The sequence below is a fragment of the Schistocerca gregaria genome, chromosome 6 (genome assembly GCF_023897955.1).
Source record: "Schistocerca gregaria isolate iqSchGreg1 chromosome 6, iqSchGreg1.2, whole genome shotgun sequence".
NCBI classification, from domain to species: Eukaryota; Metazoa; Arthropoda; class Insecta; order Orthoptera; family Acrididae; genus Schistocerca; species Schistocerca gregaria.
The window spans coordinates 535,877,847-535,897,647 of NC_064925.1; the positions used below are offsets into that span (position 1 = coordinate 535,877,847).

A 19,801-nucleotide genomic window follows, 5' to 3' on the forward strand; every position below is an offset into this window, starting at 1 on the left:
TTGTGATATTGCACTTAAGCGCACTTGAGACAGATATGAGCATCACTTCCAAACGTTTTGATGGACCATGTTGCTCAGTGTCACCAGAAATACCTCGAGTTACGGATTCAGGATCTGTACACAGAGTTGACCCCAGATTGACCTCTTCTTTAAACAGCGAGTCAGCCTCAGCAAGTTCGTTGGTTTCGTCAGCGGTTTCCTCAACATATTCCATAACATCATCTTCACTGTCTTCATATAAAAATTTTGGCACGTTTTCACAGTTGATCCCAATACATTTCTTGCAAATTAAAGAACATTTCTAACCCACTTTTCTGTAGTAGCACGCTCCGCCACAGTTCAGCTTGCGTGAGCATGAAACAATGTGAAGAAGTGCTTCAGGTGCTGGATCTTGGCTCATTATAACGGGTATTGGACCGTGGTCACTGTGATTCCAGCCCCATTTATCAGGAGGTTCCCAGTTTCCCATTCAACTTTGGACTTGTTGGTAAGTCCGCAACTAATGACGTTGTGCAGCATCTTGTGTAGGTGGCAACCGTGCAAGAATCAGCTTGCTGTTTGTGGCAAGACTTGGCGAATACCTTGTACCGCAAATGGTCTACTGTGTGGGAACTGCTGACACCTCCACTATACAATGCGATAGTAACCTGTTCTCCTGCAGTTATTATTTCTTCACGGGTAGCAAGTGGTTTATTGAGCGTGCAAAGCGCTGAGGTTAGGTGTTGATTTTTCGCAACAATATTGAAGCACTTAATTTTTCCTTGACAAAAAAAAAGGAAATGTTGTATCACTTCCGCTAAAGGCGTGAGTGTACGGAATATATTCACTGTCAAACTTGTAAGATGCAATGGAAAACCACTTGTCTTCTGCATTTCCTCTTCCTCACTTTAAGAAAAATAAGTTTTCAATGCCTTGCCACAAACCTGTGATGAGCACAAGCAGGTCAACATCTCCTCCTACAATGCAACACTTCCAAATTCTTTGGTTCTTGAAATGGCAGATGTTACAATTATAACGTCAGCATCTTCTTGTGCATGGTGCACTTCAATGCTACACTCCAGAAATTCCATTTTAAGAAGTGTTATCAAACGCATCTTGTTTCGTTCGTTGTACAAGAACTTGTCCTGAGGGACTTGGTTAACCATCTCCGATTCAACCACAACGTCAACCGAAGAATGTTGTTTGGACCTACGAATCTTCTCAGCACACTTTGTGCTACATTTGCCTCCCTCACATGGATACCAAATGGTTCAAATGGCTCTGAGCACCATGGGACTTAACATCTGAGGTCATCAGTCCCCTAGAACTTAGAACTACTTAAACCTAACTAACCTAAAGACATCACACACAACCATGCCCGAGGCAGGATTCGAACCTGCGACCGTAGCAGTCGCGCGGTTCCGGACTAAGGCGCCTAGAACCGCTCGGCCACCGTTACCGGCTACATGGATACCCACCAAATATAATAGCAAATTGAGATCCAAAATGACGTTGCAGGTAAGAAACATAGCTTTGGGCTATTGACTTCAAGCAAACATTTCGAGTACAAGTCACTTTGTGGATAAGGTAACCTCCATCAATGACAAAAAATTTACTCGGTCCACCTGACTTCACATCTTCCACTGGAACGAAGGCATTGTAGAATGAAGATTTTGTAGCTTTTCACATGACTTTTTCTGAGAATAGGGACATTGCGTGGGGCGCAAGTTCACATTTCAGAAAGGCTTTTAACTCTTCTTCACTTTGTTTCATTAAACAAATCGTTGGGAAAAGAGTTAAAGGATCAACAGGAGTAATTTTAGTGCTCCCAGCTTTTACAGAATTGAACGCAGAAAGGAGAGTCACAACTTTATATTTTCTACGGAACTTTACATCGTGAAAATTGTCACCAACTATTCTTTGCTCGAAATTTGAAAAATTGATATTTTTTGACGCGCTGTAGCGCCTGAGATACTGGGAGTAGAAAAAAATGGTAAGAACGAAATTTGTAGAGAATTTTGTGCTCTTTATAAAAGAAAATAGACGTCAAAGCGATAGGAGCAAACGAAACTGAGATATTTTGAAAAAACTGAAAAAATTCGACTGCAGAAAGTTTCCCCAAGAGATATTTTGTTGGCAAAACTCGGTTTTCTAACCTTTCCAACAATATGAACGAGTTAAAAAAATAAAATTTTCTACCCCACATTTTGCAAGGTACAGGCTTTTTTTTCTGACAGTTTCACTGGACTAAATATGTAGATGCATGAGCCAACACTTTTGTATTTTCTAACTATGTTTTAATGGCGATTTTCCAGGCAATGCTTCGTTATGGCCGACTTGTCAAGCTACCTTTTTTTTCATATAGCGCTTATGCTCAGTACAAGGCTACGCAACCGTGCGAATTGTTTGTCCGATATACATACTGCAACAGTCACAGGGTACACCGTACACGCCGGACACTCGAAGAGCAATATCGTCTTTAACAGGGCACAACATATCTCGTATCTTTGGGGTATCACAGGTCTTAACCCATGTTTCAGCAGCAGACGTCCTAACTTGCTGATAGTTGCTCCACAGCATGGCAGGAATTCAGTCCGTTTGGTATCTTCTACTGAATAACCAGGTGTCTTTCGTCGGCTCCCCTTGAAAGTAAAAGAGACTTCGCAATCAAGTAAACATTTGTCTTGTAGTAGCGGGTACTAACAGATTCACAGTTGATGAACGTCTTCTTCTTAGTGGTATAGGTGTATTAAAAGGAACGAACGGGAGGGACATATCATAAAATTAGGGAAAACATTTTTAAATGCTTAAAGAAAGAACGCCCTAATGGAGATTACTCTCCGAAAACTGGAAAGAAAGGTCTTTTCAGCTGGGTCTGTGACTGACCCGAGAAACATGACTTAGAAAATGAAGTTACTGAACGCTTAAATGCATCATCGCTTCTTTCTCCAGCCCATTCGACAAGAAAATTGTCAGCGGAGATGAACATTCCGAGAAGCTCTATGCGTCTTTGCATGAAGAAAGAAGGAATTGGATGTTAAGTGATCATAATATGAATACGCGGCATGATTCGAGCGAATAGTTACTTGTAGCGGTTTGCCGTGAGGTTATCTTAACAAATGAATGTGCTGTGTATCTTACCTTCCGGTCGCGAAATGTTTACGTCTCGGCGCAAGATAACCCTCACTGTTACGGAGAAATTACCCCGCACCACTCCTTGTGCTACGAGCCGGAGTTACCATTCACCTCATCATCGAGCCGTATTTCTTCGATGAGTCTGTGACAGCGGCATGGTACCTCAAGATGTTGTCCCGCTGGATCTCATCCGAACTCGACAAAGTTGGCTTGGAGATCGACGTTGTTATGCAATAGGGTGGCGCGCATGGTCACTAATGGACTGCACGAAACTGGTGAAGCAGCCATTTTCCGTTAAAGATTGGACGTGGAAGGTCCCTTAAATGGCCACCCAGTGACCCGGACTTAACAAGGTGTTATAATTCACTGTGGTTTTTCTTAAAGAAAAATATTTTTGCAACTCTTATAGATGCTGTTCCAGACCTGAAAGATGAAATTACCCGTAGCCTGAGAATGACCACTCCAGAGATGCCGCGCCGGGCAAGCAGACGCAAGTGGCAGCAAATCCAATTCAAAGAATAATGGTCAGCACGCAGATGGAGCTTGAAATATGCAAGAGGTATCTGCAGAGCTAGGTTCAAAATGGTTCAAATGGCTCTGAGCACTATGGGGCTTAACATCTGTGGTCATCAGTCCGCTACAACTTAGAACTACTTAAACCTAAGTAACCTAAGGACATCACACACATCCACGCCCGAGGCAGGATTCGAACCTGCTACCGTAGCAGTCGTGCGGTTCCGGACTGAGGGCCTAGAACCGCTCGGCCACAGAGGCCGGCTGCTGAGCTAGGAAGTCGTTTCATGTTGCTGCTTGTCATCCACGGTGCTTCTTGTTTCAATACAACAAGATTAAACATTTCCAATCGTGACTTCTGCCACATCCTGCACAGAATGTAGGAGGCATTATTCCCACCTATTTTGTTCAGCTGAACAGTAATTTTAGTCGCCTGCACATCCAGGCATATAGTGCGCTTCATGCCTATTTGAATTTGGTTGCACGCCACCACCACGGGACTGCAGGCGGCCAGCAGAATACCAGGAACTATGGAGGAAAGGCATGCACCAGAATAAGAAGCGAAATGGCAGTCGACTTTGTACTCACGTCGACGACGACTCCGGGCAGCTGGAAGATCTGCGCCGGCGGCGTGTCCCTGGGCACGAAGCGGTAGAACTCGCGGCCGTCCTTGTACCACTTGACCGAGTAGAGCGACTCGCCCTCCAGGTCGTAGTGGCACTCGAGGCGCGCGTTCTGGTGCAGCACCGTGTGCATCGGGATCCTCACCTCCACCAGCTGCAGGCCCCATGTCCCTGTAACAGCCGCGCCAAAAATGTTACCTCACGTTCTGCTAAACCATCAAAACATTAGGTGCAGCCACTCCTTGACCAAAATGGTACTGTAACAGAGGATGACAGACTAAAGACCAGAGTTCTAAATGTCTTTTTCCAAAGCTGTTTCACAGAGGAAGACTGCATTGTCCTTCCTTCTCTAGATTGTCACACAGATGACAGAACGGTAGATGTCGAAACAGATGACAGGGGGATAGAAAAACAATTAAAATCGCTCAAAAGAGGAAAGGCCGCTGGACCTGATGGGATACCAGTTCGATTTTACACAGAGTACGCAAGGAACTTGCCCCCCCCCCCCCCCCCTTTTCTTGCAGCAGTGTATCTTAGGTCTCTAGAAGAATGTAGCATTCCAAAAGATTGGAAAAGGGCACAGGTTATACCCGTTTTCAAGAAGGGTCGTCGAAGAGATGTGCAGAACTATAGACCTAAATCTCTGACATAGATCAGTTCTTGAATTTTGGAACACGTATTATACTCGAGTATGATGACTTTTCTGGAGACTAGAAAGCTACTCTGTAGGAATCAGCATGGGTTTCGAAGAAGACGATCGTCTGAAACCCAGCTCTTTCTATTCGTGCACGAGACTCAGAGGGCCATAGACACGGGTTGCCAAGTAGATGCCGTGTTTCTTGACCTCCGCAAGGCGTTTGATACAGTTCCCCACAGTCATTTACTGAACAAAGTAACAGCATATGGACTATCAGACCAATTGTGTGCCGGCCGAGGTGGCCGAGCGGTTCTAGGCGCTATAGTCTGGAACCGCCCGACCGCTACGGTCGCAGGTTCGAATCCTGCCTCGGGCATGGATGTGTGTGATGTACTTAGGTTAGGTTTAAGTAGTTCTTCGTTGTAGGGGACTGATGACCTCAGATGTTTAAGTCCCATACTGCTCAGAGCCATTTGAACCATTTGAACCAATTGTGTGATTAGAGTGAAGAGTTCCTAGATAACAGAACGCAGCATGTTATTCTCAATGGAGAGAAGTCTTCCGAAGTAAGAGTGATTTCAGGTCTGCCGCAGGGGAGTGTCGTAGGACCGTAGGAAAGTATGAGAGAAGAAATTGAAAGAAAAAGATTAAGATGGTATGGGCATGTTAAGAGGATGCATGTGCAAAGACTCCCCAAAATTATGGAAGAACTAAAGATGGATGGGAAAAGACCTAGAGGGCGCCCAAGAACGCGGTGAAAAATGGGAGTGAGAATATCTGTTGAAAGGAGAGGTGTGACTTGGCAGCAAGTGGAGGAAGAAAAGTGGTGGGAGGACCGAGACAAATGGAGAGGACTCGTCAGCACCCAGACCCGGCAGTAGCTGGAGCGGGATTCGGATATAGATAGATAGATAACATGTCAGCAACTGAAAGCAGTTAATTCCATAAATTATCTGGGAGTACGCATTAGGAGTGATTTAAAATGGAATGACCACATAAAATCAATCGTCGGTAAAGCAGATGCCTGACTTGAGTCATTGGGAGAATCCTAAGGAAATGCAGTCCGAAAACAAAGGAAGTAGGTTACAGTACACTTGTTCGCACACTGCTTGAATACTACACGCCGGTGTGGGATTCGTACCAGATAGAGTTGATAAAAGAGATAGAAAAGACCCAACGCAGAGCAGCGCGATTCGTTACAGCATCATTTAGTAATCGCGAAAGCGTTATAGAGATGACAGATAAACTCCAGTGGAAGACTCTGCAAGAGAGACACTCAGTACCTCGGCACGGGCTTTTGTTGAAGTTTCGAGAACATACCTTCACTGAGGAGTCAAGCAGTATATTGCTCCCTCCTACGTATATCTCGCGAATAGACCATGAGGATAAAATCAGAGAGATTAGAGCCCACACAGAGGCATACCGACAACCTTTCTTTCCACGAAGAATACGAGACTGGAATAGAAGAGAGAACCAATAGAGGTACTCAAGGTACCTTCCGCCACACACCGTCTGGTGGCTTGCGGAGTATGGATGTACATGTAACTAAAGAACTACTACAGGTCACGGCAAATACACTCTAAGACAAAAAAATAAATAAATAAAAAAACGGTATGCATCACGAAGTAATTATCCGAAGTGAACGGAAATCGGTACACGTGATGTACAAACAATTGATTGCACTTTCAGGAAAAATAGAGAAATTATTCAAGAGAAAAAGCTTAACAAATTCAGTTAATAAATGACGCGTTGGTCCACCTCTGGCTCTTACGCATGCAGTTATCGGCTTGGCATTGATTGTTAGAGTTATAGGACGTCCTGATGAGGGATACTGCGCTAAATTCTGTCCAACTGGAGCGGTAAATTGTCAAAATCCCGAGCTAGGCGAAGGACCTCAGATAATGCTCCAAACGGTCCATTTGACAGTGTCAAACTGCGTACGTTCCACGAAGAAATGCTTCACAGGATCATTGCCGCGACAGGTTTATGTCTTGAATTCCTCCGTCGTCATCCTGAGGACGTATTTCAGGAGACCGTTATGTACTTCTGCTGTACAAGTTACATCATTGAGACGTCACGGACTCATGGAACCTCCATATGCTATCAGAGATTACATCGATGTCTGTGATTGACGATTACTGGCAGCGATACTGATCTCGTTAGATGTTAGATGACTCACTTATTTCTCTGTTGCCTTTCAGAATCAGGCAGCCCTTTCTATGCGGTACTTAAGGTAAAGGCACTGGCCGGGTTAAAACTGTTGTTACCACACGCTGATATCAACTGCTTCATTGATGACATAACTCCAAAAGGTAGGTGCATTGGATAATACAGTCACGTGACAAAAGTCATGAAACAGCAACATGCCCATATACAGATGAGGGCAGTGTCGCATACCCAAGGTATAAAGGACAGATCATTGGCAGAACTGTTATTTGTTCCCATTTGATTCGTGTGAAAAGGTTTCCTGCGTGATTGTGAACATACGACGGTAATCAACAGACAATGAATGCAAAGTGGTAGTTGCAGCTAGAAGCATGGGATATTCCACATCGGAAAACGTTTGGAAATTCAATATCCCGAGATCCACAGTGTCACGAATGCGTCGAGAATACAAGATTTCCGTCAGTACCCCCCGCCACGGACGACGCAATGGCCGCTAGCCTTCACTTAACGACCGAGAGTAGTGGCGTTTGGATAGTACAAAATGGTGGAGATGGCTCCAATCACTATAGGACTTAACATCTGAGGTCATCAGTCCTCTAGAACTTAAAACTACTTAAACCTAACTAACCTAAGGACATCACACACATCCAAGCCCGAGGCAGGTCTCCAAGCTGCGACCGTAGCAGCAACGCGGTTCCGGACTGAAGCGCCTAGAACCGCTCGACCACATCGGCCGGCGTTTTGTTAGTATTGTGGTTGCTAACATACGAGCAACATTGCATGATATAACCGCAGACATCAATGTGGGACATAGATGATTGTGACCTTTATGATTGCGTGGCGAAATTTGGGGTAATTGGCTGTGACAACAGGCGACCGAAGCGACTGCCTTTGCTGACAGCACGACATCGCCAGTAACAATTCTCCTGGGCTCGTGGTCACACCGGTTGGAGCCTAGATGAGTGGAAAACGATGGCCTGGTTAGGTGAGTCCCAATTGCAATTGGTAATATGGTAGGGTTCGAGTGTGCAGCAAACCCCATGAAGCCACGGACCCAAATTATAAACAAGGCACTGTGAAACTGTTGGTGGCTCCATACTGTTATGGGCTGTGTTTACATGGAATGGATCATCCGGTCTAACTGAAGCGATCATTCACTGGAGAGAGCTATGTTCGGCTACTTGGAGACCATTTGTAGCCATTCATTGATTTCATGTTCCCAGACAAATATGGATTTCTTATGGAGGACAATGTGCCACGTCATCCGACTACAACTATTGGCGATTGGGCTGAAGAACATTCTAGACAAGTCGAGCGAGTAACTTAGCTACCTAGATCGCCAGACATGAGTCCCATCGAACACATATGGGACATAACCGAGAGTTCAGTTCGTGCATAAAATTCTACACCGGCTGCACTTCCGCAATTATCGACGGCTTCTATGGGCAGCATGGCTCAATATTTCAGCAGGGGACTTCGAACGAGCTGTTGAGACCGTACCACGCAGAGCTCCTGCATTACGCCGGGAAACGAGATCCCCGACAGGGTTTCAGAAGATACGCCATGCCATTCGTCATCTCAGTGTCACAAAAAGGGCTCTAAAGTGATCGTTTCATTCAATATTTTGACCAACTCCTTATCTTCATCGTCTTTTTTGAGTTACGGTGTCCACGTTTCTTTTTTGCTAGGGCCACCATTGTTTAATTCATTTAAATGAGTAAGTTATCCATCGAAAGACAGCTGTAATTAAATTCACGTGATCGTGTTTATCGGTTCATTCAGAGATCCACAGTGGCATGTCGTTGCTCGGACGTAACGTCAGATGGTCAATGTATCCAGTATCACATTCACAAGTTACTTTATAAATTTCAGAAACACCGAGACCAACGCTATCTTTTACTGGTCACAGCATCTCTTTCATTATCCTGGAATTTATAAAATACGCACGTTTTATCGAGGATCGCTGAAAGATGACAGTAACAACCAGATATATCAGGGCCCGAAGGCATTACAGCGGATAACTTCTGGTAATTAAAAAGGTCTGGTACACAGAAGTCGATAGAGAAAGGAAGGAGCCTTATGTCTCGTGGTAGAGGCACGCTACACTGCCTCTGTGGCAATATGCGGGGGTGTGAGGCGTCTGAAGGAAGTGAGTGTGACGTGCAGTCAAACAGGCGGTGCGGCTGCGTAGCTTATTACGGGAAGCGGCCATCGATCGGTGCGAGCCCCGCCTGTCATCGTGACCTTAACAACGCGGCCTTGCTTCCCTTCCCTTCCTTTCCGCCTTCCCGTCTGCCAGACGGGATCAATTTGAGGCCCGCCGCCGCCCTGTCACCTCGGCGACCGCAGCTGGTGAAGCTGCCACCATCCGCCGACCCAAGCACGTCGCCACGGAGACGCGCTATAGCCACCGCTACTTGCCAGCACTGGTTGTTCGCGAGAGCTGAACTCTGGGACGGGGCAGAAAACATCGCACAAGTTGAATCACTGCGGCAAGAATTGAATACAGCCGATGGGCGTGACACAGATACGAGTTGAGGTGCGCAGGGTGGGAAGTTACCCGTTGCCAGGAGTTCCTTTTGTGGACACCGAGCCCGTTCTCCGCGACATGTTGCACTGCAGCGACGGAAGAAACACACGATAGGAACAGACGGTCTTGGTGGTCCAGCGTCAGTCCTTTCTGGAGTCATGGGTGCAGGTACCTTACGATGTAACATTCAGTCGATGAAGGAGTCATTGGAGAGGGACGGAATACGTAAATGGCTTGGCGTATAGGATGAGCAGCAATCGGAGGTTGTTCGCTGGTTATGCTGTGGTGTACGGTGTATATTTTACTATAGGCAAATATACACTGAAGCACATTGTAGAGACCTACTTCTTGGAAACAGCGTAAAGAACGATTATAAGTGAAGACATGTTTCATCCGAATGGACAACATGTTGCAAAACGCCTGTGTGTCAGAAAAGGTTACGTAACGGCCCAAGTAGTTACAGGAAATCGGCAGCGATCCCTTTGGTTGAAGACTGTACTCGACATAACTTAAATATCTGATGGCGAGAGAAAGAAGTCACAAACAGGATGAAGAGCAAGAAGGACACCGAGCAGGAAGGCCGGTAATGGTCATTATCTTCGCAATCAAACCAATATGCGAAAAACACACGAAGATTGCACTGGCGATGCATGTTGCATTGTTTAACCTAGAGAAAGGATGTGATAAAGCACCCGCCAAGAAACTGTGGGAAAAGCCGAAGAGTGTATGGCTGGATAAAAGGGTGCCAAGGGCTGTTAGGAAATTATATGAACTTAAAGCTGCGCGAGTTTAGGAAGAGTTGGACTGAAAAATTGGAGGTGAATAAGGGTCTGCTGCACGAACGTATGCTGTCTCTGATCCTCTTTAAGCTGTATCTAACAGCAATTCGGCAGACTTGGAATAGAAAGTGCCAGATAATGGTACTGGCGGTAGAAAACAACAAGATATTTAACCTGCATTTATCAGAGCTTACTAGCAGAAGATGAAGGTGAAATGAGGTATACGGTACGAAACCGTAAACACGAAGACAATACAGCTAGCCTGAGAATGAACAAGAAGAATTTTGTGTACCTGCCAGTTGCTATCGGAGAAGTAAATAATTTTGTGGTAAAAGAAAAAAAAGTTTGGGTGTGGAGAAGGCAAATTACCTTCGGATATAATTTCATGAGCAGGGCTTGAGTAATAGTGAAATGGCTAGTACGATTAATAAAGTGCAAACTGTAACAAGCAGCGGTGAAGTCTCCTCTGTGGAAGAAAAATAGGTACCTACTTAGTTAGCTAATTTAATTTTACATGGATCATTTTGATCGATAAATCGTAGTGACATGGAACGAGTCATTTTACATCCACATCTCAAACTAATTTCTAAACATGGGTGCAAGATGAATATTTATAAAATTTTCTTTCTTCCTACCCACCAATTTATACACACTACAATAACGGAAATTCTTCTATGGAATGTAAGGAGCTGTCAAGGATAAACATTTTCAGTTTGTTTTCAAATATTATTTTGTTCCTTGTCAGACATTTTATATCACCAGGTAAATGAAGAAATATTTTTGTTATAGCATTCTGCACCACTTTTATGGAAAATACAACCTTACCGTGGTGGTGTAATGAATGTCATTTTTCCTTCTGGTATAGTAATTACGTACATCACAGTTCATTTTGGACTATAGCGGATTATCTGCAATTAACTTCATGAAGGATTAAATATAGTCCGAAGCAGTAACCAGAATACACAATTCCTTTAACAGATATCTACAAGATGATCGTGGGCGAGCACCAGATATTACTCTTACAGCACGGTTTTGACCAACAAAAATGAATTATCCCACAGTATTATTCCGAACGACATTATTGAATCAAAATATGCAAAATATTCCAGCTTACTGATTTGCTTCTACCCAAGAATTGTTATGACTCTAAGTGCAAATGTGACTGAACTAAATTGTTTTAGAAGTTCAAAAGTATGCCTTTTCAAGTTCAATTTATCATTAATAGGAACACCTAAGATTTTTAAAGTTTCCACCCTGTTTATTATTTTCTCCCCGTGTGGTACATTGATAATTGGTATAGTATCCCTGGATGTGCAGAAATGCACATGATGTGTCTTTTTGAAATTGAGGGTGGGACCATTCGCAGTAAACAAGTCAATGATACTTTTAAGCACATTGTTTTTATTTTTTCTGTTTCTGTATGTATGTTTGCGTTAATTACAATACTACTGTCATCTGCAAAAAGAACTAATTCTGCTTGTTGTATATTAGACGGAAGATAGTTTACGTATGTGAGAAACAACAGCGCATGTCAGATTGTGCCCTGTTGAGCCCCATACGTCATTTTTTCCCAGTATGAATGGCGTCCCCATATTGTAATGGCTCAATCACTGGGTACAACTTTCTTCATTCTTTGGTCCGTTATGGCATTATCCATTAGGTGCCCATAGTAATCAACCCCATAAAACTTTAATTTATCTTAGATACTACTCTAACGCACAGAGTAGCAGAAAATACCGAACTATGCTCTTTTATTATGTAATGCATGTAAAAACAGGTGAATGAATACGTTGGTGGCATTGGCAGTAAAGTAACTCTTCTGAAACGGTAATGGTGATTTGCTGAGGATATTATTGATGCTACAGTATGATACTAATCCAGAATAAATCGTCTTCTCAAACAGATGGAAACTGATGTCAGCAATGAAACAGGCCACTGGTTATTGACATCTCTCTTATCACCTTTCATAAATGTGGATTTAACAGTGGCGTACTTCCGTCTCTTTGTAAAAATGCCCTGATTTAGTGATGTATTACATATTTCAGATAAGTCTAGGCTTATTATATGGGAACAGATCATTAGTACTCTATTGGAAGCATCATCAAAAACCGGATGACCTTTTATTTTTCAAAGAACGGATAATTTTTTTTTTAATTTCAGAAGGATCAGGACAACATGGCAGAGGGGGATGATGATGATGATGATGATGGGGCACTCAACTGCGCAGTCTTCACTGCCCCTACAAAGTCCTAATTTTTATACAGTCCAATTTCTTTTCACAATCCAATTTTGTCACTGACACACATGATGATGATGAAATGATAAGGAGAATACAAACACCCAGTCCCTGGGCAGAGAAAAATCCTAAACAAAGCCGGGAATCGAACCCGAGACCCCGTGATCGAGAGGGAGCAGACTGTAATCCGAAACGTAATTTTCTACGGAGCAAAGGCCTGGCACGTTAGGAATATAGACAGAGAGAGAGAGGGAGAGAGAGAGAGACACCGACAGACAGATAGAAAAACAGAGAGGGAGGGAGAGAGAAAAGTGTTTATTACGTAAACTGGAGCTGAAGCTGTACTAGGGTGGGTAAGATAAAACAAGTGATGTAACCCGAAAAAAATGGTTCAAATGGCTCTGAGCACTATCAGACTTAACATCTGAGGTCATCAGTTCCCTAGTACTTAGAACTACTCAAACCTAACTAACCTAAGGACATCAAGACATCCATGCAAGAGGCAGGATTCTAACCTGCGACCGTATCGGTCACGCGGTTCGAGACTGGAGCGCCTAGAACTGCTCGGCCAAAATAGGCCGGCCGTAACCCTACAAAGGATGAAAGGGGACAGTGGTATCTATGACAGCATCTAACAAGAACGGCAGCTTTGGTCTGGACATGTAAGTCCGACGAATGAAGACAGACTACGAGATAGTGTGCAACGATGGATGCTATCCCAGCGGAAGAAAGATGGTGGTGATGGGCTGGGGAAAGAGGGGGGGGGGGGGAGGCGCCCAGGGCGCGACTGCAAAGACGATGTGGGGAGACAATGGAAGCCATGAACATGAAAATTGCTCAAAATGAAGACAGTAGAAGATGGCGACTGTGGCTGAAAAGTGGTGCCAGCCGTGGGTAGTCAGGAGACATTTACATCACTGGCCATTAAAATCGTTACACCAAGAAGAAATGCAGATAATGAACGGGTATTCATTGAACAAATATATTATACTAGAACTGACACGTGATTACATTTTCACGCAATTTGGGTGAATAGATCCTGAGAATTAAATACTCAGAAGAACCACCTCTGGCTGTAATAACGGCCTTGATACGCCTGGGCATTGAGCCAAACAGAGCTTGGATGGCGTGTACAGGTACAGCTGCCCATGCAGCTTCAACACGATACCACAGTTCATAAAAAGTAGTGTCTGGAATATTGTGACGAGCCAGTTGCTCGGCCACCATTGACCAGACGTTTACAGATGGTGAGAGATCTGGACAATGTGCTGGACAGGGCAGCAGTCGAACATTTTCTGTATCCAGAAAGGCCCATGCAGGCCCTGTAACACGCGGTCGTGCATTATCCTGCTGAAATGTAGGATTTCGCGGGGATCGAATGAAGGGTAGGGCCACCGGTCGTAACACATCTCAAATGTAACGGCCACTGTTCAAAGTGACGTCCATGCGAACAAGAGGTGACCGAGACGTGTAACCCCATACCATCACGGCGGGTGATACGCCAGTATGGCGATGACGAATACACGCTTCCAATGTTCGTTCACCGCGATGTCGCCAAACACGGATGTGACCATCATGATTCTGTAAACAGAACCTGGATTCATCCGAAAAAATGACATTTTGCCATTCGTGCACCCAGGTGGGTCGTTGAGTACACCATCGCAGGCACTCCTGTCTGTGATGCACCATCAAGGGTAACCGCAGCCATGGTCTCCGAGCTGATAGTCCATGCTGCTGCAAACGTTCTCGAAGTGTTCGTGCAAACGGTTGTTGTCTTGCAAACGTTCCCATCTGTTGACTTAGGGATCGAGACGTGGCTGCACGATCTGTTACAGGCATGTTGATAAGATGCCTGTCATCCCAACTGCTAGTGATATGAGGCCGTTGGGATCCAGCACGGCGTTCCGTATTACCCTCCTCAACCCACCGATTCCTTATTCTGCTAACAGTCATTGGATCTCGACCAACGCGAGCAGCAATGTCGCGATACGATAAACCGCAATCGCGATAGGCTATAATCCGACCTTTACACGAGGCATCGCAACAACGTTTCACCAGGAAACGCCGGTCAACTGCTGTTCGTGTATGAGAAACCGGTTGGAAACCTTCCTCGTGTCAGCACGTTGTAGGTGTCGCCACCGGCGCCAACGTTGTGTGAATGTTATGAGAAGCTAATCATTTGCATATCACAGCATCTTCCTCATGTCGGTTAAATTTCGCGTCTGTAGGACGTCATTTTCTTGGTGTAGCAATTTTAATGGCTAGTAGTGTAATAAACAGTCCAGATGACAAAACCGGTCGGATTGTGGGCACAAGTAATTAGAAAATCATATTCCTTGTAAGAAAATCGAAATTCCTCCTCCGTCCCTCCACCCTCCCTCCTTTCCCTTGTGAAAAGTATTATCCTTGAAAGCAGGAACTGTAGGGATGGACAGGGCGCGCGCGTGCACAAAATGGATAGCGCGTCTATGTCGCTACTTCAAAGTCGTTAGTCACACTGGCCAGCAGAGGGAACGAGTAATCCAAGTGCGTTGACGGAACACGGCCTGGTCTCCACACACAACTCGCCCTTAATTCCACCTCCCTCCCTCTCTCTGTCTCTCTCTCTCTCCCTCTTCTTCTCCCTCTCGCTCGCTCGGCACACGCGTCGGCCGCTTCTCCATCTCACTCCCGCTGAGGCACAAACGAGTCCTCGCCGTCCGGTGCACGGTGGCCGCGCGAGTGCCCTCCGTCCGGCAGGAGTTGCAGAAAAGGGAGGCTGTGTCGCCTCGCCGGCGCAGTGCTACCAACACTCCCCCGTGGGACGCAGCAGAGCCCGTCGCGCCTCCCCCGGCCACAGCTGAAACAGCGGCGCGCCGGACACAACCGCAGCGTAACGAAGGCCTAACGTCGTTAATCCAGATTGCTCTTCGCGGTCCGGCCACTAATTAACGCACGCAGCCCTAACAACTCGCTGCGACCGAGCACTTGGCGCGCGCTCCCGACAGGCCTACGGCACTCCCCGCCGCCCCCATTCCCCCACCACCTGGGCGTGTTTTTATCATGGTAATATTATGGTGATGGCGCACTCGTAGTTCCATGGCGGTGTTAATGAGTGCTGTGCGCTGATGAGGCGGAACTTGCGGGCACCCAGCCACCTGCCGGGCCGTCCGGTTGCGCAGAGCGACTGGAGGGCACAATTAACGGCAATTTGTCGTGCAGCACACCCACCCGGGCGGGCCGTCACGTTCCTGCTGAGAGCTCCCCCACACCCCACACGTATACCCCCTGCGACACCCCTCCTACTCCCCCCCCCCCCTCCCCTACACCGTGCGATCGCCCCAAATTTGCGGCGTTTACACGAGCAGTCGTTTGATCGCGTTACAGTTTTCGCGCGATCGCTGTTACAGCCACCTGCGCAGTCCGAGTCAAATTACTCGTGACGACAAATATTGACCGGTTCTCATCGCAGGAGAGCAAATCCATGTCTAAATTAAAAACCGAATAAAAGCTACCACAGTGGAAAGCAAATTTGGAAACCACCAGAGCGAGAAATATCTCTCTTAATAACACCGGAAGATCAGACCAATTCTGATAGAGTCTGCTGAGATCGGCGATGAAAGTCCTACAGTATTAATTCTATCTACTATAAACGTGACACCACCTACTTTACCTGATTGCTTCTTTGATGCATTTTTCCTTTTTCAAATCATGTGAAGCAGGTGTTACGTCAAAATTAAACCTGAATAAATGTTAAAACTGAATAAATATTACCACAGTGAAAAGTAATTGACCTCTCTTATTATCACAGAAGATCAGGTCAGTTCTAACAAATTCCCTTCTGATCGGCATTGAAATTCTTACAGTGTTTCGGAGCATCAACCAGCAAAAATGTGGATACGTCATTAAAAGAACGTCATTTACGTGATTGCACGTTTGCTTTATTGACGCTGCTTCAGCTTTATTCTATCGTCCACCAATGCACTGCCCTTTTATGTCTTGTGTACGCGATAGTACCGCCTACTGTATATGTGCGTATCGCTATCCCATGACTTCTCAGTGTATTTTACGGGAATGTACGTAAGAAATTTCTCTAAATCTGCGAGTGTATACAACCACAACAAGGCATCTAAAGTGTCGAATTTGTCAACTAGTATTGTGCTAAGGTTTTCTATAATATTTAAACAAGCGGACATCATTATTCGAATGCATTTCATAATAAAATAAACTATGCCACTCGATAGGTGAGATCAGAATAGGACGAACGAACTTGATTGTAACGCATAACAGTGATACAAACAGTAATATTAAAACCTCTTGTATTCAGAAGTTCAGAGACAGGCAATTAAGAAGTATTCTGTGTAACATTCAGTAAAAAATCAGAACTGCGAAGGAACAGTGTGCTGAAGTAAACTGTTTGGCGTTTCCAGAGGATTTGTCTGTATTTTCTCGAAATCTAGTACATTCAGAAATATATAACAGTCTCATGGAACTAACAGTCAGTAGAGCAGGTTAAAGATTACCCGTAGAAAAAAAGTTAATGCTTCCATGAGAAACGTGCCACAAATAAACAAAGAGTAATCAAGCAGAAAAAGTCAAAAAGTAAAATTACCTAGAGAGGTAATCCAAGAAAAATGGATTTAAAATTTTTGCTATAAATGGAAGGATACGCAAAATGGAGAGCGTTTACGGGAAAACTTAGAATATTTGCAAATCAACTACTTCTCGAGAAATGTAAAAGTAATGAGCTTTGAAATCATAATGGCTCTCTGCAAAGGACTACCTACGAAGGAATTATAAATTAGGATCAGTACAAATATTGAAGAGAAGAATCATGGCACTATTAAGTACAATAATAAGCAAACAACTGGAACATAAGAAGCAATGACATCAGTAACAAACTATAACAATAAATTACAGAAAACCGATAATTTTTTGAATATTTATGCACGATGAACGACAGTGGGGTGCCCAAACAGATCTTCAAATATCTACAGGAAAATAAATTAGCCGCAAGCAGCACCCGTTTTAAATATATAATATGAAGCAGACGAAGCAACAGATAGTGATATTTTCAGAAGAAAAGTGTTGAATTAAGAAATCTTGCATGGCATAACTACTAAGGAAACAGTGGTGAACACTCGTGAAAAAAGAAAAGGGCGTAGCAGAAAGATAAAGCCTTTTGGAAGATAGCTATATTAAATGAGAGCGGCCTATAACTGATACAGTGTACTTGATAGGATATTACTGCCTAGTCATTATCAGCAAAGCTCTATGCACAAGGCATGCGATCCAGCTAACTTGTGCATGTTAAGTGTGAGCACACTGGACGAAGCGAAAAAAACTTTTAAATCAAATCAGGATACCAAATTATCGTCGAACAAAATAATTTTAAAATACGTCTCAGACTTTAATAAGTTATTTAAATCATTTCTCATACACTTCGTCTCAATATTCAACCTTTGGCAACACTTATAAAACCGCCCAGGTCGAGCGTGTACCAGCAGCTTCACACACTTCTACCTCCTCGTCTCTGTAGAAGTATTCCAAAATCTTAACCATTCTCTCTATCTTTGCTGAAGCTCAAGGAAGGCGAGTTTCAGCAAAAGACGAGTTACGGGTAGACGTTTCCTCATGTTCATTTCAAGTAATTTTGAGTGAATCTTTGCTGCTGTTTTGAACTTGTTTCTGTTACTAGTAATTCTGATGAATTTTTCATCACTTTTAGTTGTTTTATTAGGTCGTCGTGATCGTGGAAGATCCTTATTGCTACCTGTTGTCCTCTGGCGGTAAAGGTCGTATCGCATTGCCACAACAGACTCACCACTCACCACACTGTTTCGAATTTTTGGCATAGATAAATCTGCCACTCTGACCACAGGACGATTGTCTGTGGACACCCCCAATCTTGGAGCCACAATAACGAGGTGCACAATTTGAACTGTCATGGAGGAACTGAAACGTAGTAACAATCCGCTGAGGTGGATAGCTCCTAATATCGTGTCGGACCTCCTTTTACCCGCTGTAATGCAGTAACTGGACGTGAAATGGAACAAGTCGTTGAAAGCCCCTTCAGAAATATTGAGCCACGCTGCCTCTATAACCGTTCATAATCTGGAAAGTGTTGCCGGTGCACCATTTTGTGTCCTAACTGACCCCTCGAATGTGTCTCATAAATGTACGATAGGATTCTTGTCGGGCGATCAGCGTGGACAAGTTCGCTCGAATTGTCCAGAATGTTCTTCAAACCAGTTACGAACAACTGCGGCCAGGTGACATGGCGCACTGCCATCCATAAAACATTAAGTTTATGGATAAGTGCAAATGGTTTCCAAGTAGCCGAACTTAATCCGGACCCACTCCATTCCACGTAAACACAGCCCACACTATCATGGAGCCACCACCATCTTGCTCAGTGCCTTGTTGACAACTAACTTCGTTCCATGGCTTCGTGGTGTCTGTGGCACACTCGAACCTTGCCATCAGTTCTTACTAACTGAAAACTAGACTTATCTGACCAGGCCATGGTTTTATAGTCGTCTAGGGTACAATCCATACGTTCGCGAGCCGAGGATAGCCGCTGCAGGATATGTTGTGCTGGTAGCGAAGGCCCGTGGATCTGTACTGCCACTGCGCATTCCGTTTTGATTTACTGATCTAACGGACTCATTCCCGCGGTTACTTCACGCAGTGTTGCTTGGCTGTTAGCACTGACAACTGTAAGCAAAAGCCGCTGCTCTTGGTCGTTAAGTGAAATCTGATATTCTCGACACGTTCTTCACACTGAGTATCTTGGAATACTGAACAGCCAAAAGACTTCCGAAATGGAAATGTCCCATGCGTCTAGCTTCATCTACGATTCCGTGACCTGAGTCTGTTCATTCCCGTCGTGCAGCCGTAATCACTTCGGAAACCTTTTAAGACAAATCACCTGAGTATAAATGACAGCTCCACCAATGCACTGCCCTTTTGCACCTTGTTTGCGCGATTCAACCACCATCGTTGTTATGCGTATGGCTATCCCATGACTTCTGTCACCTCAGAGCACAGTACTTACCGTACTAATGAATGAAGTTGGGCTGCGGATATCATAATACTACAAAGAACAGAAGCGCTGTATGGAATAAGCAGAAAATAAAGCAGAATTACCAGAAGAGGTTGAAACATCCATTTAGAAAAATTTATGAATTATTGTGCTGATAAACCTCTTTCAAACAGCTGAGC

General features: G+C 44.6%; 1 protein-coding gene across 2 annotated transcripts in view; it reads right to left on the reverse strand.

Moving 5' to 3' along the window:
• Positions 1-19,801, reverse strand: part of LOC126278445 (uncharacterized) — a 1,166,048-nt gene that overhangs the window by 162,592 nt on the left and 983,655 nt on the right. For both annotated transcript variants that reach the window (XM_049978561.1, XM_049978562.1), the window contains exon 2: positions 4,216-4,421. In XM_049978561.1, coding sequence (XP_049834518.1) covers positions 4,216-4,421 — 206 coding nt within the window. The remainder of the gene's footprint in view (positions 1-4,215; positions 4,422-19,801) is intronic.